The sequence below is a fragment of the Tachysurus fulvidraco genome, chromosome 13 (genome assembly GCF_022655615.1).
Source record: "Tachysurus fulvidraco isolate hzauxx_2018 chromosome 13, HZAU_PFXX_2.0, whole genome shotgun sequence".
Lineage (NCBI taxonomy): Eukaryota > Metazoa > Chordata > Actinopteri > Siluriformes > Bagridae > Tachysurus > Tachysurus fulvidraco.
The window spans coordinates 20,954,305-20,971,388 of NC_062530.1; the positions used below are offsets into that span (position 1 = coordinate 20,954,305).

Here is a 17,084-nt window from a genome sequence, read left to right on the forward strand (position 1 = left end):
TATGGATGCTGAGATTTTTAAGTAGCTTAGCTCTCAGAAGGTTAATTTTTTTTTTTGCCTTAGTTTATGGAAGTCACTAAAATCTAAAGGGATCCGTTGTTCTGTAGAACTATAATTCTGTCTGTGAGAAATACAATTTATGTTACCATCTTGAATTTGTCAGGCCTGTCCTCAGAATATTTAACGGAATTTCTATTTCTTTAAAATTGTCTACTCCTTAGAGAATCATATGTCAAAGTCAATAACTAAGTTTTAATTCTGCTACTTTCACTTTCTATCTAACCTTTTGTCAATTTATCATTTTCTTTCTCTATCTCTATATTTGACTTCTTTTTTATCACCTTCTGTTTCCTTTCTCTGTCCCAAGGTAATGTGCCTGCAGACGTGAGTGAATCATAAAACCCTCCACAAACCTTTCACTAGACTCCCCAACCAGCCCTGGAGCAGTTATTTTATTGATTTTCTGACTCCACCCCATACTGGCAGACTGCGCCTCCCAGGAGTGTAGTCCCCCCATCCTAATCAAACCTTCCTACTTCACCTGCACCCAGAACCCTATACCCCCCAAACAGAATGTTTTCTTCCAACTTTCTGGGTGGGGGGAACCCTCTGAGTGCCATGTCTTCTGCGGTGAACAAGTTTAGCCTGTTTGGTGATGAGACTGAGGATGCAAAAGAAAAACAGCAGCCTCTAAAGCAAAAAATTCCTGAACAGCATGGAAATGGACAACCTGTTTCACACGGGTCTCAAAATCACAGCACAGAAAAGACAGCAGGAGCTCGTATGGGTGATGCTCACCAGCAAGGAATAGGCAAGGGGCTACCCCAGAGTCCAGCATCTGAAAGAGGTAGCCCTCAACAACAAAGAGCTGGTAGAGGAGGCCCTCATCATCAGGGGGTAGGAAGGGGAAAATCTCCACAGCGTGAAACAAGCAGGGGTGGACCTGGGACTCGCCAATCAGAAACAGCTGCAGCATCAGCTTCAGGCACAGAGTCACTCTGTCCAATCTGTAAAACTACAAAACTCAAATTTCAGTCTAAGGAACCGCCCAACCATAACACCTGTACAGCATGTAAATCTGTAGTCTGCAGCATGTGTGGCTTTAGTCCTCCAGATGCAGCTGTGAGTACACAATATCATTTATTTATTCACTAAAATGTCATATATCCCCCTGTATTGTTGTGATAAAACAAAGACTAGTCTTAGTACACTATACAAGTTGACTTAATGTTTCACTTATTACAAGTGCTTTACCTTAGGACAAGTGATGGGAAATGAGAAGTGAAAAAAAAAATCTAGTAATCAAAATATTTAAAATACATACAGTACAGTAGAACTCAAGCGTAGTTAATTCTAGCTGCATACATGTATGTTTTGATGATTGTTATATATGAATATATGTTGTATTGTTATATATGAATTGCTTATGTATTTGCTTTGCAGAATAAAGAGTGGCTTTGCCTCAACTGCCAGATGCAGAGGGCCCTTGGAGTTGAAAATGCACCTACCCCTTTAATATCCAGCAAAACTCCAACACCTTCTCCATCTCCTGTCAAGCAAAGTTCATCAGCAGCACAAAAGAAGGGCACTATAGAAATTCAAGCATTACACCCAACCTCCAGTGAGCAAAGCAAACCTCCAGACGGTCATAAACCACCTGGACAGGAAAGATCAGCAAACAAAACAATGTCACCACATCCACATCAAAAGCCAACTCATCAGCCAAAAGGAAAAGATTCCCCAACTCCTTCCAAGTCCGAACCACCAATAAAACCTGAAACTCCCAAAGAGCAGTCTGGATTTTTGGGTTTTAGATCTACTGGTGCCCGATCCCGCTCACCATCTCCTCAGCCTTCAGTCTCTGCGGTTTCTGGTAAAGTTTTAGGCTTTGGCTCCTCCCTTTTCAGCTCTGCATCTAATTTAATTTCATCAGCTGTTCAGGATGAGTCTTCCATAATACAGCCAACATCACGTAAAGCCTCCAGTGTTTCCCAAACCTCTGACAGTTCTACACCTCCAGCATCCCGTAAAGGATCCGAAGCATCTAAGGCTTCTCCCAAACTTCCTGCAACCCCAAAACAAAAGCAAAAGAATCCAGAAGTTCCTCAGCCAACCAAAGCAACTGTAGACCAAACAAAAGAGAGACTGCCATCTTCTCAGTCCCCAAAAGCTAGTTTGAAACATCTTCCCAAAACCTGTCCTATCTGCAAAGTGGATCTCAAAAAGGAGCCCCCAAATTACAATACCTGCACTGAGTGCAAAACTATTGTGTGTAACCAGTGTGGTTTCAATCCCATGCCTAATCAGTTAGAGGTAAGCAAAACAGACAAATTACATTTTGTATCTGTAACATTTTATTGACATCCAGCAGATTCATTATGGAAACAATCTCACCATTTTTGAAGGCACATTGAAGACTGAACATTTCTAGTAAAGACATTAATTTATTTATATAAATAATGTATTCTCTGGCCAAACCTGGGAATGTGTTCATAAGGTAGATGACAGTGATATGTACATTTTGATCTGCAAATTACAGTATTCCTATATAGTATGTAAATTAACATTTCAGTTATGTGATTAATGAAAGGAGAAAAGTCTGTGTATTAATTTTATTTCCAAACAGTGATTTGTTAGATTTATATGTATAGGAGATATCGAATACAACACATATAATCTTGAAATATCTTTCGTATATCTTTTTTTGGACAAAAATTAGCATAGTATTCATTCACTAGATATACAGTACAGTATATTTTGTAAGACAATTAAACAGTGACAGTTTTAGTTGTTAAACTACATAAAAGTGAGCTTTAAACTCAGAAATGTTTTTCTTTGTAGACCAGTGTGTGGGAGTATTCATAAGGGTTATGAAGCACTGACCTTTCATTTTGAGCTTTGGGTCAGGCGTGTCATTAGTGCAAAATGTGCTGTGAAGATGTAAGAAGCTTAAAGCAGTCCCAACCACCCAGAGAGACTTCATCTGGCAAGACTGATCATGTTGAGCAGCACCTTTTTTCATATTTTAGGGAAGAAATTATGGCACATATTTCTTTAATTGAACATTTATGATTTGAGACTGTCAAGCTGATGCTATTTTATCACATTTTGCGATAAGTAAGAGCATGTCTGAACATAAGAACATGTCTGAAAGTATAAAACATACGTATTCAGGGATTGCAGTATATAACATATGAAATAACTTCATGCACTGTAATTACATCATGTCATAAAGTGTGCTTTAAAGCTTCTGATTTTAATTTTTTTTTTCTTCACTTTTATAACTAATCAGAGTAAAAAGCATATCACCCTATGATCCAATTACTATCATCAAAACTATTGGTACCCCTCTAGTTGTTATTTATTGTTAAAGTCTTCCACTTTGAGAAGAACAGCACTCAAGAAGAACAAAATATAATTTGCAATAATTCTTAAATAAAAATTTAATATAAATATGGTATGTGGATGTGTTTATTAATGAAAGCATATTTACACTTTATTAAATAAAACAGAACACTACAGGATTTCTACAGGATTTCAGGGTGTATGTGAGTATATTGCAGACATTTTTTATAGCAAGTTTTACATTAAAATCTTTGTTTTGATTATATTTCAGGGGACAGACTGGCTTTGTTTAACCTGCCAGACACAAAGAGCATTAAATGGGATTGAAACACAAGGGTCTCCTATGATGAAGCGTCACCCTCAGTACCCTGAAGCTACAACCCAAAAGAAGAATTCTACTGCAGGGTCCACATCAAAACAGCCCATCCTCCAATCAACAGAGACAAGTTGTGCCAACCAGACAGTTGCTCGGAAAGAAGGAAATAATGAACAACATCTTAGTTCAAAAGGAACAAAACTGACTAATGAGCATAATCAGCAGGCATCAAAAACTGGCCTACATACTACTGATACAACATCAAAGGCAGAACCTCCTCAAGAAGAGACAGGTTTCTTTAGCTTTGGCCTTGGTGGTGTGCGTTCTCGTTCTCAATCTCCATCTCCTCACGTGGTTAACTCTGATGTTTCTGGAAAGGTTCTAGGCTTTGGCTCTTCCTTACTCAGCTCGGCCTCTAATCTGATTCCATCAGCTGTTCAGAACGAGCCTTCCACCACACCACCAACCTCTCGAAAGGGATCAACTGTGTCTCAATCCTCTGCCAATGGAGCCAACACACTTCCTGCAGCACAAAAAGGATCTGCAGCATCAAAAATCGATGCCAAAATATCCTCAACATCAACAACTGCTTATAAGGAGAAGACACCAGGACATCAGCAGAGTAAGGGACCATTATCTCAAGAAAAGTTACAAGAACATGTGCCAAAAATAGATAAAGCTGCTCAGCATCTTCCCAGAGCCTGTCCACTCTGTAAAGAAGAGCTCAGGAAAGATCCTCCCAACTATAATGTCTGCACTCAATGCAAAAAGTATGTTTGTAACCTTTGCGGATTCAATCCTATGCCTCACCAAACAGAGGTAAGATAATTTGATGCATTGTATATCATTTTATATGTACTGTATAATTGTTTTTTCTTCTTTAAAGACAATTCCAGAATGTATGGATTTTGTCCCTTTTGTCTAGATACATTTTTGTTAAAAGGATTTTCCATCGGATAGTTTTGCAGAACTGTACATTGTGAGCATGTTCTGCTGAATGTTCAATGTTATCTTAAAACAGTTTATTAGACTGGCTATATACATTTATTTTGCCATACTGAGAGCTACTTGCATCATTCTTTAATTATTTTATATGACATTTCAGGTGACAGAGTGGCTTTGTCTGAACTGTCAGGTACAAAGAGCTCATGATAATACTCCAGTGGTGTCCCAGAAAACATCTGTACAAACCCATTCTTCACCAAAGGCAGGAATGACGCCATCATTACAACATAAAGATGCTAGTGCTGTGGACTCAACAAAGAAAATGTCTAAGTCTGTAATAGCAGGTCCACAGAAAGACAATAAATTTGAGGCAATTCAGAAAATAGAGCATCCATATGACTCACCCCCTCTACATAAACGTCAGCAGCTAGAAATTGGGAAACCTCAGGGTGACACATCAAATATGAAGAAGTCAGAAACCAAGGATGAATCAGGTTTCTTTGGTTTTGGTTTAGGGGGTGCTCGATCACGCTCACCTTCTCCCAAGCCTGCTGCCTCTGCTGTTTCTGGGAAGGTTTTAGGCTTTGGTTCATCCTTTCTTAGTTCAGCATCTAATCTGCTCTCCTCAGCTGTTAATGATGAGCCTTCCACAACACCAACAGTCTCTAGAAAGGGTTCATCAAGTTCTTTTACTTCTACTACACCACCATCTTCTCGAAAAGGTTCTGCAGTTTCACAGACTTTGTCTAAAACAACACCACCCACTTCCCATAAGGAATCATCAGTTTCACAGTCACCTCAAAAGACAGGATATTCAGACTCATCTCCAGTTACTTCACACAAAGGGATTAAAATTTCCCACAATTTAACAAAGGAGTCCAGCAATTCTTCTAATGAAAAATCCGAGGAAAAACAGCCAGGCCAAACACTATCTGAAAAAGTTAAGGACTCTGCAGCTGTTGAAAAAACATCTCAGCAGCTACCACAAACTTGTCCACTTTGTATGACAGATATAAAAAAAGATCTCCATAACTATAGCAGCTGTACTGAATGCAAGGGCATTGTGTGTAACCTGTGTGGATTCAGCCCCATGCCTCAAGAAACAGCGGTAGGCCATTACATTTTGCTAGTAGGCCTATATACATGAAAATAAGATCATAATGTAATGTTATTAAGATGGTCTTGTAGTTCACTTGTTTTTCGGTACTTTGTACCTTTTAATCCAATGGATATGTATATATATATATGTGTATTCAAACTATTTTCTTCAACTGCAGATAACAGAGTGGCTCTGTCTGAGCTGCCATACAAGACGAGCAACAGGATTATCTTCTATGCAGTCAAACAAAATGCCTCCATCATCACCTCAAACTAAGAAGACATTTTTGTCAGAACAACCTGAGAAGAAAAGTGATCTTCCTGATAAAGCTATTCAAAAAGGCAAGACAACCACTGAGGTAAAACAAAAAGATGAAATATCTGCTGGAGCAGCAGGGAAACAGGCCAGTCAGCAGCAGTCTGCTTTACATCACAATGCTGAGAAATCTCAAAAGGGTTCGAAAGTTGAGCCATCTCCTGCCAATGATAAACCCTCTCAAGAACGCTCAGGATTATTTGACATTGGTGGTGCTCGATCCAGATCACCATCCCCTCAGCCTTCTGTCTCTGCTGTTACTGGGAAGGTTTTAGGATTCGGTTCTTCCTTTTTCAGCTCTGCATCGAATCTCATCTCATCTGCTGTTCAGGATGAACCTTCCACCACACCCCCAATTTCTCGCAAAGATTCATCAGTCTCTCAAAGTTCCATGAGGTCCAGTACTCCACCTCCAACGTCCCGCAAAGGTTCAAGTGTCGCAGTACCACAAGGGGACTCTCAGAAAAAACAGACAGATATAAATAAATCACCATCTGTACAGAAAAAAGAAGGAAAGAAACCTGAAGTAACAAAACATCAAGAAAAGGAACTCCCAAATTCAGATAAATCCAAACCAGAGCCAGCAAAAGTAAAAGATTCTCACATTCTGCCAAAAAACTGCCCTCTCTGCAAGGTGGAGATAAAGAAGGAGGCTTCCAACTACAACACCTGCACAGGCTGCAAAAATATTGTATGCATGCAATGTGGATTCAATCCCTCACCACATCAAACTGACGTAAGTAGGATATATAGCTTGGTGTTTAAATAAGTCTTCAAGGGTTCTTACACATTCAAGTGCCCATAATAACCCCGATTCCCATGATTTGATTTCATTAGTTGGTGTATATAAGTAACAAACCGGATGCCAGGGAAGGAGCATACGAAAGGGCTTGACTGATTTAAACAACAGCCAATAGCATTCAATATACACTTCGCCCACAAAAACTTTAAACTCAGTGGTTAACACTGTTAGCAAATTTGCTTTGGTAGGATTTTTCATTGCCAGTTTGAACCTTGAAGCTTTTTTCAGTGTCCAAATGCAGGGGTTTCCGAAAACCTCAACTTGGAATGCTATTAAACTGTGTTTTTTATTATCAGCCCCAAGCAATCTTTTCTTTCTCACCCACAATAATACTAAAACAGCACTGGACTCCCTGCTGGGGGAGATAAGAAAGATTGTCATTTGACACAAGGCAATGAAATAAAGCTATAAAGAAGCATATACACACAACTGTATCACCCTACACTATCACCAAATGTTTGCTGCCTTGTCTTGCTATATTTGACATATCATATACATTAGCTGAATGGCAAGTTTTTAAATAATGCCATGCCAAAGCTAATATATTTGAGGTAGAATAAGTGCAGTTACGCATACCGTGCAAAATACCTTTTCAATCCATTGTATTACAGCTACTGCATGTGAGAAAGAAAGAAAGAAAGAAAGAAAGAAAGAAAGAAAGAAAGAAAGAAAGAAAGAAAGAAAGAAAGAAAGAAAGAAAGAAAGAAAATAAAAAAGCTAAATTAAAATAAGCTACCAAAAATTCAATAATATGTCCCTGATATGGTCTAGTGGTTTACAGAACCACTGCTTTATTACAATAACAAAATAATAAATGTTCAAATTTGATGAAGAAATCTGTGTAAGTGCTTGTAATGATCAAGTGTAGAATGGTTTCTCTCTGATAACACTGTGGGTTAAACTGTAAAGAATTTTGAATTATGACTATAAGCTTTGGTAATTTACATTACCATCTTGTTTGTAATGCAACTGTTTGCTAATATCTAACATACCTACAGATGTAAACTGTATATTTTTTCCCCCTGTGATACAGAGAATGGAGTGGCTATGTTTGACCTGCCAAATGCAGCAAGCAACAGGAGCTCCTCATCAGCCTCAACCACAGGCAAACAAAGAAGCACTGCCTGTCTCAAAGCAGAATAAAGAGCTTCTAATTCCAGCAAAGGATAAGAAATCACTTGCTGATGGAAAGCGACATGACAATCAAAGTGAAGCTGAGAAAAAGCAAGACAGCTCTACAATAACACATAATGTGCAAAGTCAGCATCCTACACAACAGATTCAACAAACAAAAGATGGGCTTTCCAAACCTGCTAAATCAGAAACTCCTAATAAGGAAGCCGATTTTTTTAGTTTTGGTAGACGATCTCGATCACCATCCCCACAGCCTGCTCATTCTGGAAAGGTTTTAGGTTTTGGTTCTTCAATCTTCAGTGCAGCATCTAATCTGATATCCACAGCTGTTCAAGATGGAACTACTTCAACATCATCAACTTCACGGAAGGGTTCTACTGTTTCTCAAACCTCTGAAAATGCTGTACCAGTGGTACCTGACTCTAGCAAGAGATCTGAAAACAATACCCTGCTAGCTACCAGTAAGGTGTCTTCCCAAGTCTCCATTAAAGAGAATTCTAGTAATGTAACAAAACTACCAACTAAACATGATGAAGAAAGAAAAATACAGGAAATGAAGTCACCCAATTTGAAGTACAAATCTTCATCAGATTCCAAAAAACCTACAGAAAACACTCAGTTACTTCCCAAAGCCTGTCCTCTCTGCCAGGTAGAAATCAAGAAGGATCCTCCTAACTACAGCATCTGCACTGAATGCAAGAATGCAGTATGTACCCTTTGTGGATTCAACCCAATGCCTGACAAAACAGAGGTAAGAAAACCTTAGCATTAAAAAATATAATCAGCTGACATTTCACATCTTTTGTGAACTGAAACTTTAGGTTCATGTTTAAACACATGAGTATGAGATGTTAAAAGCATATGAAAACAATAATGATGGGTTTAGTGTGGAGTCTTTTGTTTACGTTTACCTAGAACCTCATTAAACTTGCTTGAACTATGATATTTTCTTGATGGTAGTAATAAATTGAATGCTACCAATCAGAGCAATGGTAGTGGCGTTCAATTCACAAATGATTTTTACAAGGCATGATAAACTAAAGAATCTTAATCTATGTGAGTTTTTACACTGGGTGAACACACACAAGGAATTCTTTTTTTCTTGCATTACTTTTAAGCTGACTGCAAATGATTTCTTGTATTTCCAAAACAATATTTACCACCCATCATTTCAACAGTGATACAGGGTTACATTAGAAGCTTTGCCCATGGTCTTGCACCACACATTCTCACCACAGTTAAAGTAAAAACCTGCATGACTACTGAAGTAACCCTAGGTGATCATCTACAGTGCATTAGTAACACATGGGTTGTGAAGGATACAGTGAGTAATGTGTTTGGGACCTGCATAGATAACTGTAGTGTCCTTGTTATAATGAATTTTGTTTTCTGTAGTTTATGTTTATACTATTTTTACACTCCGGTATTTTTACTCTTTTACCAATCAAATAAAAATAAAAATAAAAACGTTTTTGAAATTTGTCTAATATCTTTGAGTTGAGAGTTATGAATATATTAATGCAGAAACAAAATTTTATGTTACAGATGAAAAAGTGGCTATGTCTGAATTGCCAGATACAGCAAACATCAGGAACTCAGACAAAACCTATCAAGATTCCTGCCACCGCATCTCCACAAAAGAATGTTCAAGCTCTGCAAAAATTCTCTCCAAAACAGGGCTCAAAAATTGACCCATTAACAAAGCCTGTCCTTTCACAAACAGAAACCATTATAGATAAATCAGGCTTTGGGGTTACTCATGACCAATCTCCTCAGCCTGTCACCTCTACTGTAAAAGAAAAGGGTTTAGGGTTTGGCTCTTCCATTATCAGCTCAGCATCTAACCTTATTTCTTCAGCTGTTCAGGATAAAATATCTATAACTCCAACACATTCTCAAAAAAGTTCTGAAGTATCTCAGGCATCTATAAAAGCATCAACACCACCTGCTTTAGGCAAGGTACCTGCAGTCTCGGAAAAAGACCTTTTCCCTAATGAGGCAAAAACAGCTTCTCAGAAACCAAGATATGAGGAGATAATATCAGAGCTTCAGATGTGCAAAGAAGAATCTATGGAAGTCAAAGAAGATGTTAGTCTACCAGCTTGTCCATTGTGCAAAAAGAATTTCCAAAATAACCCTCCAAACTTCAGCACCTGCACATCATGCAAGATGACGGTGTGTAATTTCTGTGGATTTAACCCCATGCCAGATCAAACTGAGGTAAGACCTTGCCAGTCCTTTAATACCATTGTGTGATTGTTCATCTTCTACATGGAATTTACAGAGGATCGAATTGTTTACCGAAATTTTACACAGATAATTATTACTTTTTTAAATTTACTGATAGAAAAACAAAATGCAACATTTGAATTCTATGTCAAGTTACAAATTTACATAAAAGAACAAACAAAGAAACAAAATTATCTTTAATTTTACTGTATATATTCAATATGGTTTTATGAAGTCTCTGATCAGAAGCATTCATAGGCTTATCTTGTGTGATGTAAGCTGTCTCATGGGTGTTTTCTATGGTCAGAAATATCTATACGTCTGCCAGTATGCTTAAACATTTTCAGCACTCAAAAAACTGTTATGCAGTCTTACAATGCATTTTAGTCATTGTCTGTGCAAAGATTAATGATTTAACCAGAGGATAATTTAATCAGTCTAGTCAGAATACAGAATATTATCTTTGTCTGAGCTGTCTAGGTTAGCTTTAATAAAACCCCGGCCAATTCATTATCCAAGGTGCTGTGCTTTTTCAGCCCTATGTGACATCTTTAGGCTTAGGCTAGTCTAGCTGTGCAGAAGGTGGCCAGGAACTTTAAAATGTTTATGAGACGTTTTAACATTTGTCCGTGTAACATTTTCAGCATACATTGCTATGGTGTAGTAATGATGAGGGAATCATGCAGCACAAATTATACAACATTGTACTGCTAAACACCATGGAAAAAGTCTGTTGTTTTAACAGGAAGCTTTCTGATAATAGGGGCACAACCTCTCAAAACACTCAATAAATATGTCCACCCAGCTAAAACAGGAACAGATGTACTTAATTACCAAAGGGGCATATAATGAAGGTTTGAATGAGAAGGAATGAGATGTTAGGGTAGGGTTAGTTTTCTGTTAATTAAAGGGAAAATATGAGGGAGAACCGCAGAGTTATTTTGTTTGGTGAGGTTGCAGAGAGCTGGTGGTCAAGAAGAAGAATGTACCTGACTTCCAGCAAGTTTACAAAAAGTAAAGAAGAGAATAAATGGAGACGAATTATTCTATGGTTTGCTTGCCCATTTCTACATCCATAAGAAAAAAAATCAGAATTCCCTTGCTCAGCACAAAGCAGATAAAACCAGCAAAGATAGAATGACAGAACAGACAACAGAAGAAACATTTGTCTATAAATAAAATTACACTTCAGCTGTCAGATAATATCTTACCAGGCCTCTTGTAAGGCCAGTAATTCAGCACCATATATCCAGTTCTTCAATTGAATGATAACATTGTGTCTTCTACATATGTCCATAAACATCTAGATCTTTTGTGGACTAATGGGCTCTACTTAGCATAAATAATAAGCCCTTGTACTGCCAGAGGCAATGGAACTAGTCAGTTTTGGCACAAATTTCTTTGTTCAAAAGGTTCTGCCCATCATGAAAAAAAAAACACTATCTAAGTATCTAACCTGACTTAGTTAGGTACCATGTTCAACATAATAAGTATGCCTTTTAAAAGAAAGAGGACCTCACTCTCACTCACATGAACTTTTTTTTGTTGAATATGCCTGCTTTGCACTGCTTGCTAATCTACCCATGCCACTTTCATTGCAATTAAACACTGAAGAGCACCTAATCAGCACAAACACAGTTTCTTCTTCACTGACTAGCATTTGCATTCTGCCACATACAAATGTTAAATGCATGCATTAAATCTCACCTCTACACCACACAAATTGGATATTGTTTTATTTTGGCTGCTGCCTGTGCCTGCTAGTGTGTGGGTTGTTGTGCAAGGATCTAAATTACTGGCATACGGGTCGGGTAATTCTATTCTCTGAGGTCTGGTTTCACAGGTATTAACAACAGAGATTTCACACATAAGTAATAATGTTATCTTTTTTGTTGTTTCTTTGACATAATGATGCATTAAATACCCATCTAGCATCATGCCAATGGTACTTGCTTGATGGATTGCATGGGAAACTACTAAAAATTATATTTCTCTTGGAGTTTCAAGACTTTACATGAAAGGATGTCTTGACATTTATGTTAGGAAAAAGTGTGCACAGTGACCTCTTAAAGACAAAAGTCAGGCTTTTACTGTTCATACTATCCAAGCCATATTTGTTGGATCAGAGTTGACACTCATATTGATGCTCTGTCAAGTTTTTTGCATGTTGCATATTATTATATGTATAATTTATATTACATATGTAATTATAATTTATATGCTATTATTATTATGAGATTGAAACTTCTCTGACTGTATGTGTAGCCATGTAGTTCTAATAAGAAATAATTAATTATATGCAAGTAAATGATAACCACTGCAATTGTTTCTCTAGGTGAAGGAGTGGTTATGTTTGAACTGTCAGATGCAGCAATTATCAGTGGTTTCACCTGCACAGCCACAGGCTAAAAATATACTGCCACTAGGACCAGAAGACTGTAAGGAAACTCCAGTTGCATCTCAGAAGCAATCGATTCACTCACTAGATGTCACAGACAACAATACAAATCTTTCTGAAGTTGGAAAATCTGAGGCACAGCCCCTTGTGCCAGCATCACAGAATCCCACCACACCAAAAGACGAGCCTCTGAAAGAGGATACGGTTTCAGCTATTTCTCAAACTTCTGCAAAGCCTGCATCAATTTTGCCTGCATCTGTAGAAACTCTTATGTCTGGGAAGACAAAATTACATATTGTTCAGCAGCAAGAAGAAATCAAACCTGCAGATGAAGCACAGTCTGCCAAAGTGCCATCTGCTCTTGAAAAAGGTGATACGAGTTTATCTAAGCTTCAGAAAGAATGTTCAATCTGCAACGAGAAATTCAAGAAAGATCCTTCAAAGTATAATACTTGTGATTCATGCAAAGCCGTTGTTTGTAACCTTTGTGGAGGACTGAACTCTAGGGCCTCTATGGCAGACATAACAGAGGTAAGTGATTATCCAACAAAATATTAGCATAGGTAGTAAAGAAGTCTTGTTGGATTGTCTTCTCATTTACTCGGGTCTTAATGTGTACACGTTTTATCTTTATAAGATTTAACTACTTCTTGTTTTGTTTTTCTTATAGAAGAACTGGTTGTGTGTGAACTGCCAGAGGCAGAAAGAACCAGGTCCATTTCCTGCAAAAGAAAAGGAGGAAGTACCTCTTACAGAATTAGAGAAGGGCACTCCAAGTACAGGTCCTATGAAGAAAAAGACAAGTATTCCAGTTTGTGATACAAAGTATGATAAGAAACCCATGGAAAATGGAAAACCTGATGATAAACTGACTTTAGAAAAGACCCCAAAAGCCACTGCTAGTGTGGCAGAACCTAAACCATTACTTGTTGACTCTGTTGAACCGCAAAGTACAAAACCTTCAGAGAAACAGTCTGGCATGTTTAGTTTCAGTTTTGGTGGTACTAAATCACAACCATCATCTCCTCAACTGGCTGCCTCTGTAGTTTCTGGGAGAGTTCTAGGCTTTGGTTCATCTTTCCTTAGCTCAGCCTCTAATCTGATCTCTTCAGCTGTTCAGGATGAACCATCCATCACTCCACCAACCTCTCGCAAGGGTTCCACGTTTTCTTTAAAAAATGCTACAACCCCACCTTTGTCACGCAAGAGCTCAGCAGCACAGCAACACGAGGAAAAGAAAGACACAGAAAATAAATTGCAAGACCAGGTTGCAAAGGAATCAGCTCCTCTTCTTAAAAAGGATACAGCTTTTTTAGAGCTTCACAAAGCTTGTACACTCTGCAAAGCTGATCTCAACAATGATCCACCCAACTTTAACACCTGCACACAATGTCAAAATATTGTGTGTAACCTTTGTGGATTTAGCACTATTCCACAAGAAACTGAGGTAAGGCACATCATATATGATTCTGTAAGATATGACAGTTTAAATATATAAATATTTTCACACTGTACGCTTGTCTGTCAAAGGTAAAAATATTTTAATATTATGATTTTAATGGGAACACTCTTAGACAAGTAAAGTCTACTGTATAGAGAGTGCAAATGTATGCCCAGGTTTGCCTAGGTTATATTGTCTATTATATTGGCAGGAACAAATCCATTATGCTAGTAAGATACAGTAAATGTGCAGATTCATACATGTACTATATTATACATGTACTATATGTACAATTCATACATGTACAATTGACTCAGGAGACAACCTCTATCATGGATCAACAGGTATCAGAGTGGTTGTGTTTGAGCTGCCAGATACAACGAGCCACAGGACCTCCTCAAGTAAAAACACAGTCAGAAGATAAAAAGGTACCTTCACCAGCATTACCAAAGAAAAAGGAGACTCCTGGTGCAGATGATTCACTGAAGAACCCAAGTCTTCCAGTCAATGCCAAAGATGAGAAGCCATCTGGATTTGTTAAACCAGCAGATAAACCTATTAAAGCAGAAACCCAACCCACCCCTGCTCCATCAACACATCCTTCTCCAGGAAAATCTGCAACACCACAAAAAGTTGAACCTACGAAGGAGGAATCAAGCTTATTTGGTTTCAGTTTTAGTGGTACTCGATCTCGGCCAGCATCTCCTCAGCCTGACATCTCGGCTGTGTCTGGAAAGGTTCTAGGCTTTGGCTCCTCCTTTCTCAGTTCTGCATCTAATCTGATATCATCGGCTGTTCAGCAAGAGCCTTCCACGACTCCACCAACATCCCGTAAAGGATCATCAACTTCCCAAAGTTCTGTAAAAATGTCTTCAATTCCACCCACTTCTCACAAGAATCAAGTGGAAATAAAAGCAGACCCCAATCCAGATGTGCAGTTGCCAAAAGCAGATAGACCTCAATCAGAGTCACTTGGAGCTTGCCCAATCTGCAAGGCTGATCTTAAGAAGGATCCACCTAACTACACTACCTGCACTGAATGCCAGAAAACAGTGTGTAACCTTTGTGGATTTAGTCCTGTGCTACAAGAAACAAAAGTAAGACACAATCTTTAAATGCTTTTCTGATAAAATCCTTTGCATTCCTTTGCATTACTTTTCCCTGTGGTTTCCCAAAAGAATCACTGCACAAATGACACCATAAAATGACAAAGTATGCATCATATTCCACAGAATAGTCTTAATTTTATAATGTTGTAGGGAAACTGACATTTGGGTCAATGTTGTGCCAGCATCGGTTGTTGCTTGGAGTGCTAAAATGTCTTGTTACATTAGCCTGCTCAGTCTTGTGGTCTAGAAGAGTTAAATTTGTTTTATTGGAATTGAGTGGAACAATTTGTTAGTTCCTTTCCTTCTTCCAGTATAACAGGAAGCTTACCAATTAGAGTAATAAGCTACATAGTTTGACCCTTTGGGCAGTTAATGTTGTCCTTTGTGATTTGTCAGTATGTGATCTGTCAGGAAATTTTTAAATGTACACACCAAACACATATTATTTCATTGCATATATACATTTGAAAAGAAATTGTACATTATTTTTCCTATTATTATTATGATTCATATTATTAATATTATTATTCATATGAATTAATATTGTATTAATGATTACTGATCATATCCAAAAAATGTGTTTGCTAAACAGGTAAAGAAATGGTTATGTTTGGACTGCCATAAACAGCATGCATTAGGACCTTCATCTATACAGCCTCAATTAGAGGCAAACAATTTACCTTCACCAGCACCAAAGCTGGATGGTCAAGCTACAGATGATCCACAAAGGGAGCAAAGTCTCTCAGTCGATGCAACAATGAAAGCTGCTGAAATTGTAAGAAAAGATGATACATCTACTCCAGCAGAGTCACAGACACCTACTACTGTTCAGTCAGCACAACAGGCATCTCCTGGCACACCTGCTATTCCAAAAAAGCCTGAAAGTTCAAATAAAGAGAAAGGCTTTTTCAGTTTCAGCACTGGCAGTGATAAGTCACCAGCTCCTCAGCCTGATATCTCTGCAGTTTCTGGAAAGGCTAGAGGCTTTGGTGCATCCTTTTTAAGCTCAGCATCTAATTTGATTTCATCAGCTCTTCAAGATGAACCGTCTACCACAACACCAACTTCTAGAAAGGGTTCTACAATTTCTCAACAATCGGAAAAGGATACTCCAACAACACATACATTGGACAAGGGGTTCATCGTACAGAAAGAAGAAGAAAAGACAGACTTGAAAATGACATCAGATGGCAAAACAGCTGTGCCAACTACTCTTGTCGAAAAAGATGAGCATCTCAATAAGCTTCTTAAACTTTGTCCACTGTGCAAGGCGACACTCACAAAAAATCCACTCAACTATGAAACCTGTACTGAATGTAAAGCTATTGTTTGTAATCTTTGTGGATTTAGTCCTATGCAACAACAGGCTCAAGTAAGTTATTTTATTTAATCTATACACTAAATCACCAGTGCATACCTTTATGGTCATGTTCTGAAATGAGTCATGTGTGGAGTTGGATTTGCCTAAAACAAAGGAATGACTGTGTTGCATATCATTAATTTTAAGTTAAGTTTAAGTTAAAATTTAATCATGTTTGGGCTATGTACACATACTATACAGAATTTCTTTAGAACAGCAAATCAAATTAACAACAAAAAGCTAATTATTTAATTACTTTGGAAAATCTAAACATAAACATGATACAAAACGTGGTAATGAATCATAATTTGGTATGTCTTAGACATTAAAATGTGTATACTGTCTAAATAGAATATGAACTTAGTAGATAAGTAAGTAAGATACAATTCAACTCCTGCCTCACCTCCTTTACTTCAGGTTCATCAAACAAAAAAATCTACATTTTCTTTTCTAAATAAAGTTTATATGTTGTTTGCATCAAGTGCTGTTTTATGAGCTGCTGGTGGTTTGTAAAATTGAAGAATCTATAATGTTAAATTATTAACTTTTTGATCCATGGAAAAAATATATAAGATGTAAAACCAATTAAAC

General features: G+C 37.8%; 1 protein-coding gene across 8 annotated transcripts in view; it reads left to right on the plus strand.

Annotated features, from left to right (window-relative positions):
- The window catches only part of pclob (piccolo presynaptic cytomatrix protein b), a 69,384-nt gene that overhangs the window by 7,056 nt on the left and 45,244 nt on the right, over nucleotides 1-17,084 (plus strand). For all 8 annotated transcript variants that reach the window (XM_047822566.1, XM_047822561.1, XM_047822562.1 and 5 more), the window contains 11 exons: nucleotides 368-1,122; nucleotides 1,444-2,313; nucleotides 3,617-4,480; nucleotides 4,767-5,714; nucleotides 5,884-6,756; nucleotides 7,856-8,707; nucleotides 9,502-10,176; nucleotides 12,521-13,114; nucleotides 13,254-14,030; nucleotides 14,369-15,121; nucleotides 15,726-16,505. In XM_047822566.1, the coding sequence (XP_047678522.1) occupies nucleotides 574-1,122; nucleotides 1,444-2,313; nucleotides 3,617-4,480; nucleotides 4,767-5,714; nucleotides 5,884-6,756; nucleotides 7,856-8,707; nucleotides 9,502-10,176; nucleotides 12,521-13,114; nucleotides 13,254-14,030; nucleotides 14,369-15,121; nucleotides 15,726-16,505 (8,535 nt within the window). In that variant the 5' untranslated portion in view covers nucleotides 368-573. The remainder of the gene's footprint in view (nucleotides 1-367; nucleotides 1,123-1,443; nucleotides 2,314-3,616; nucleotides 4,481-4,766; nucleotides 5,715-5,883; nucleotides 6,757-7,855; nucleotides 8,708-9,501; nucleotides 10,177-12,520; nucleotides 13,115-13,253; nucleotides 14,031-14,368; nucleotides 15,122-15,725; nucleotides 16,506-17,084) is intronic.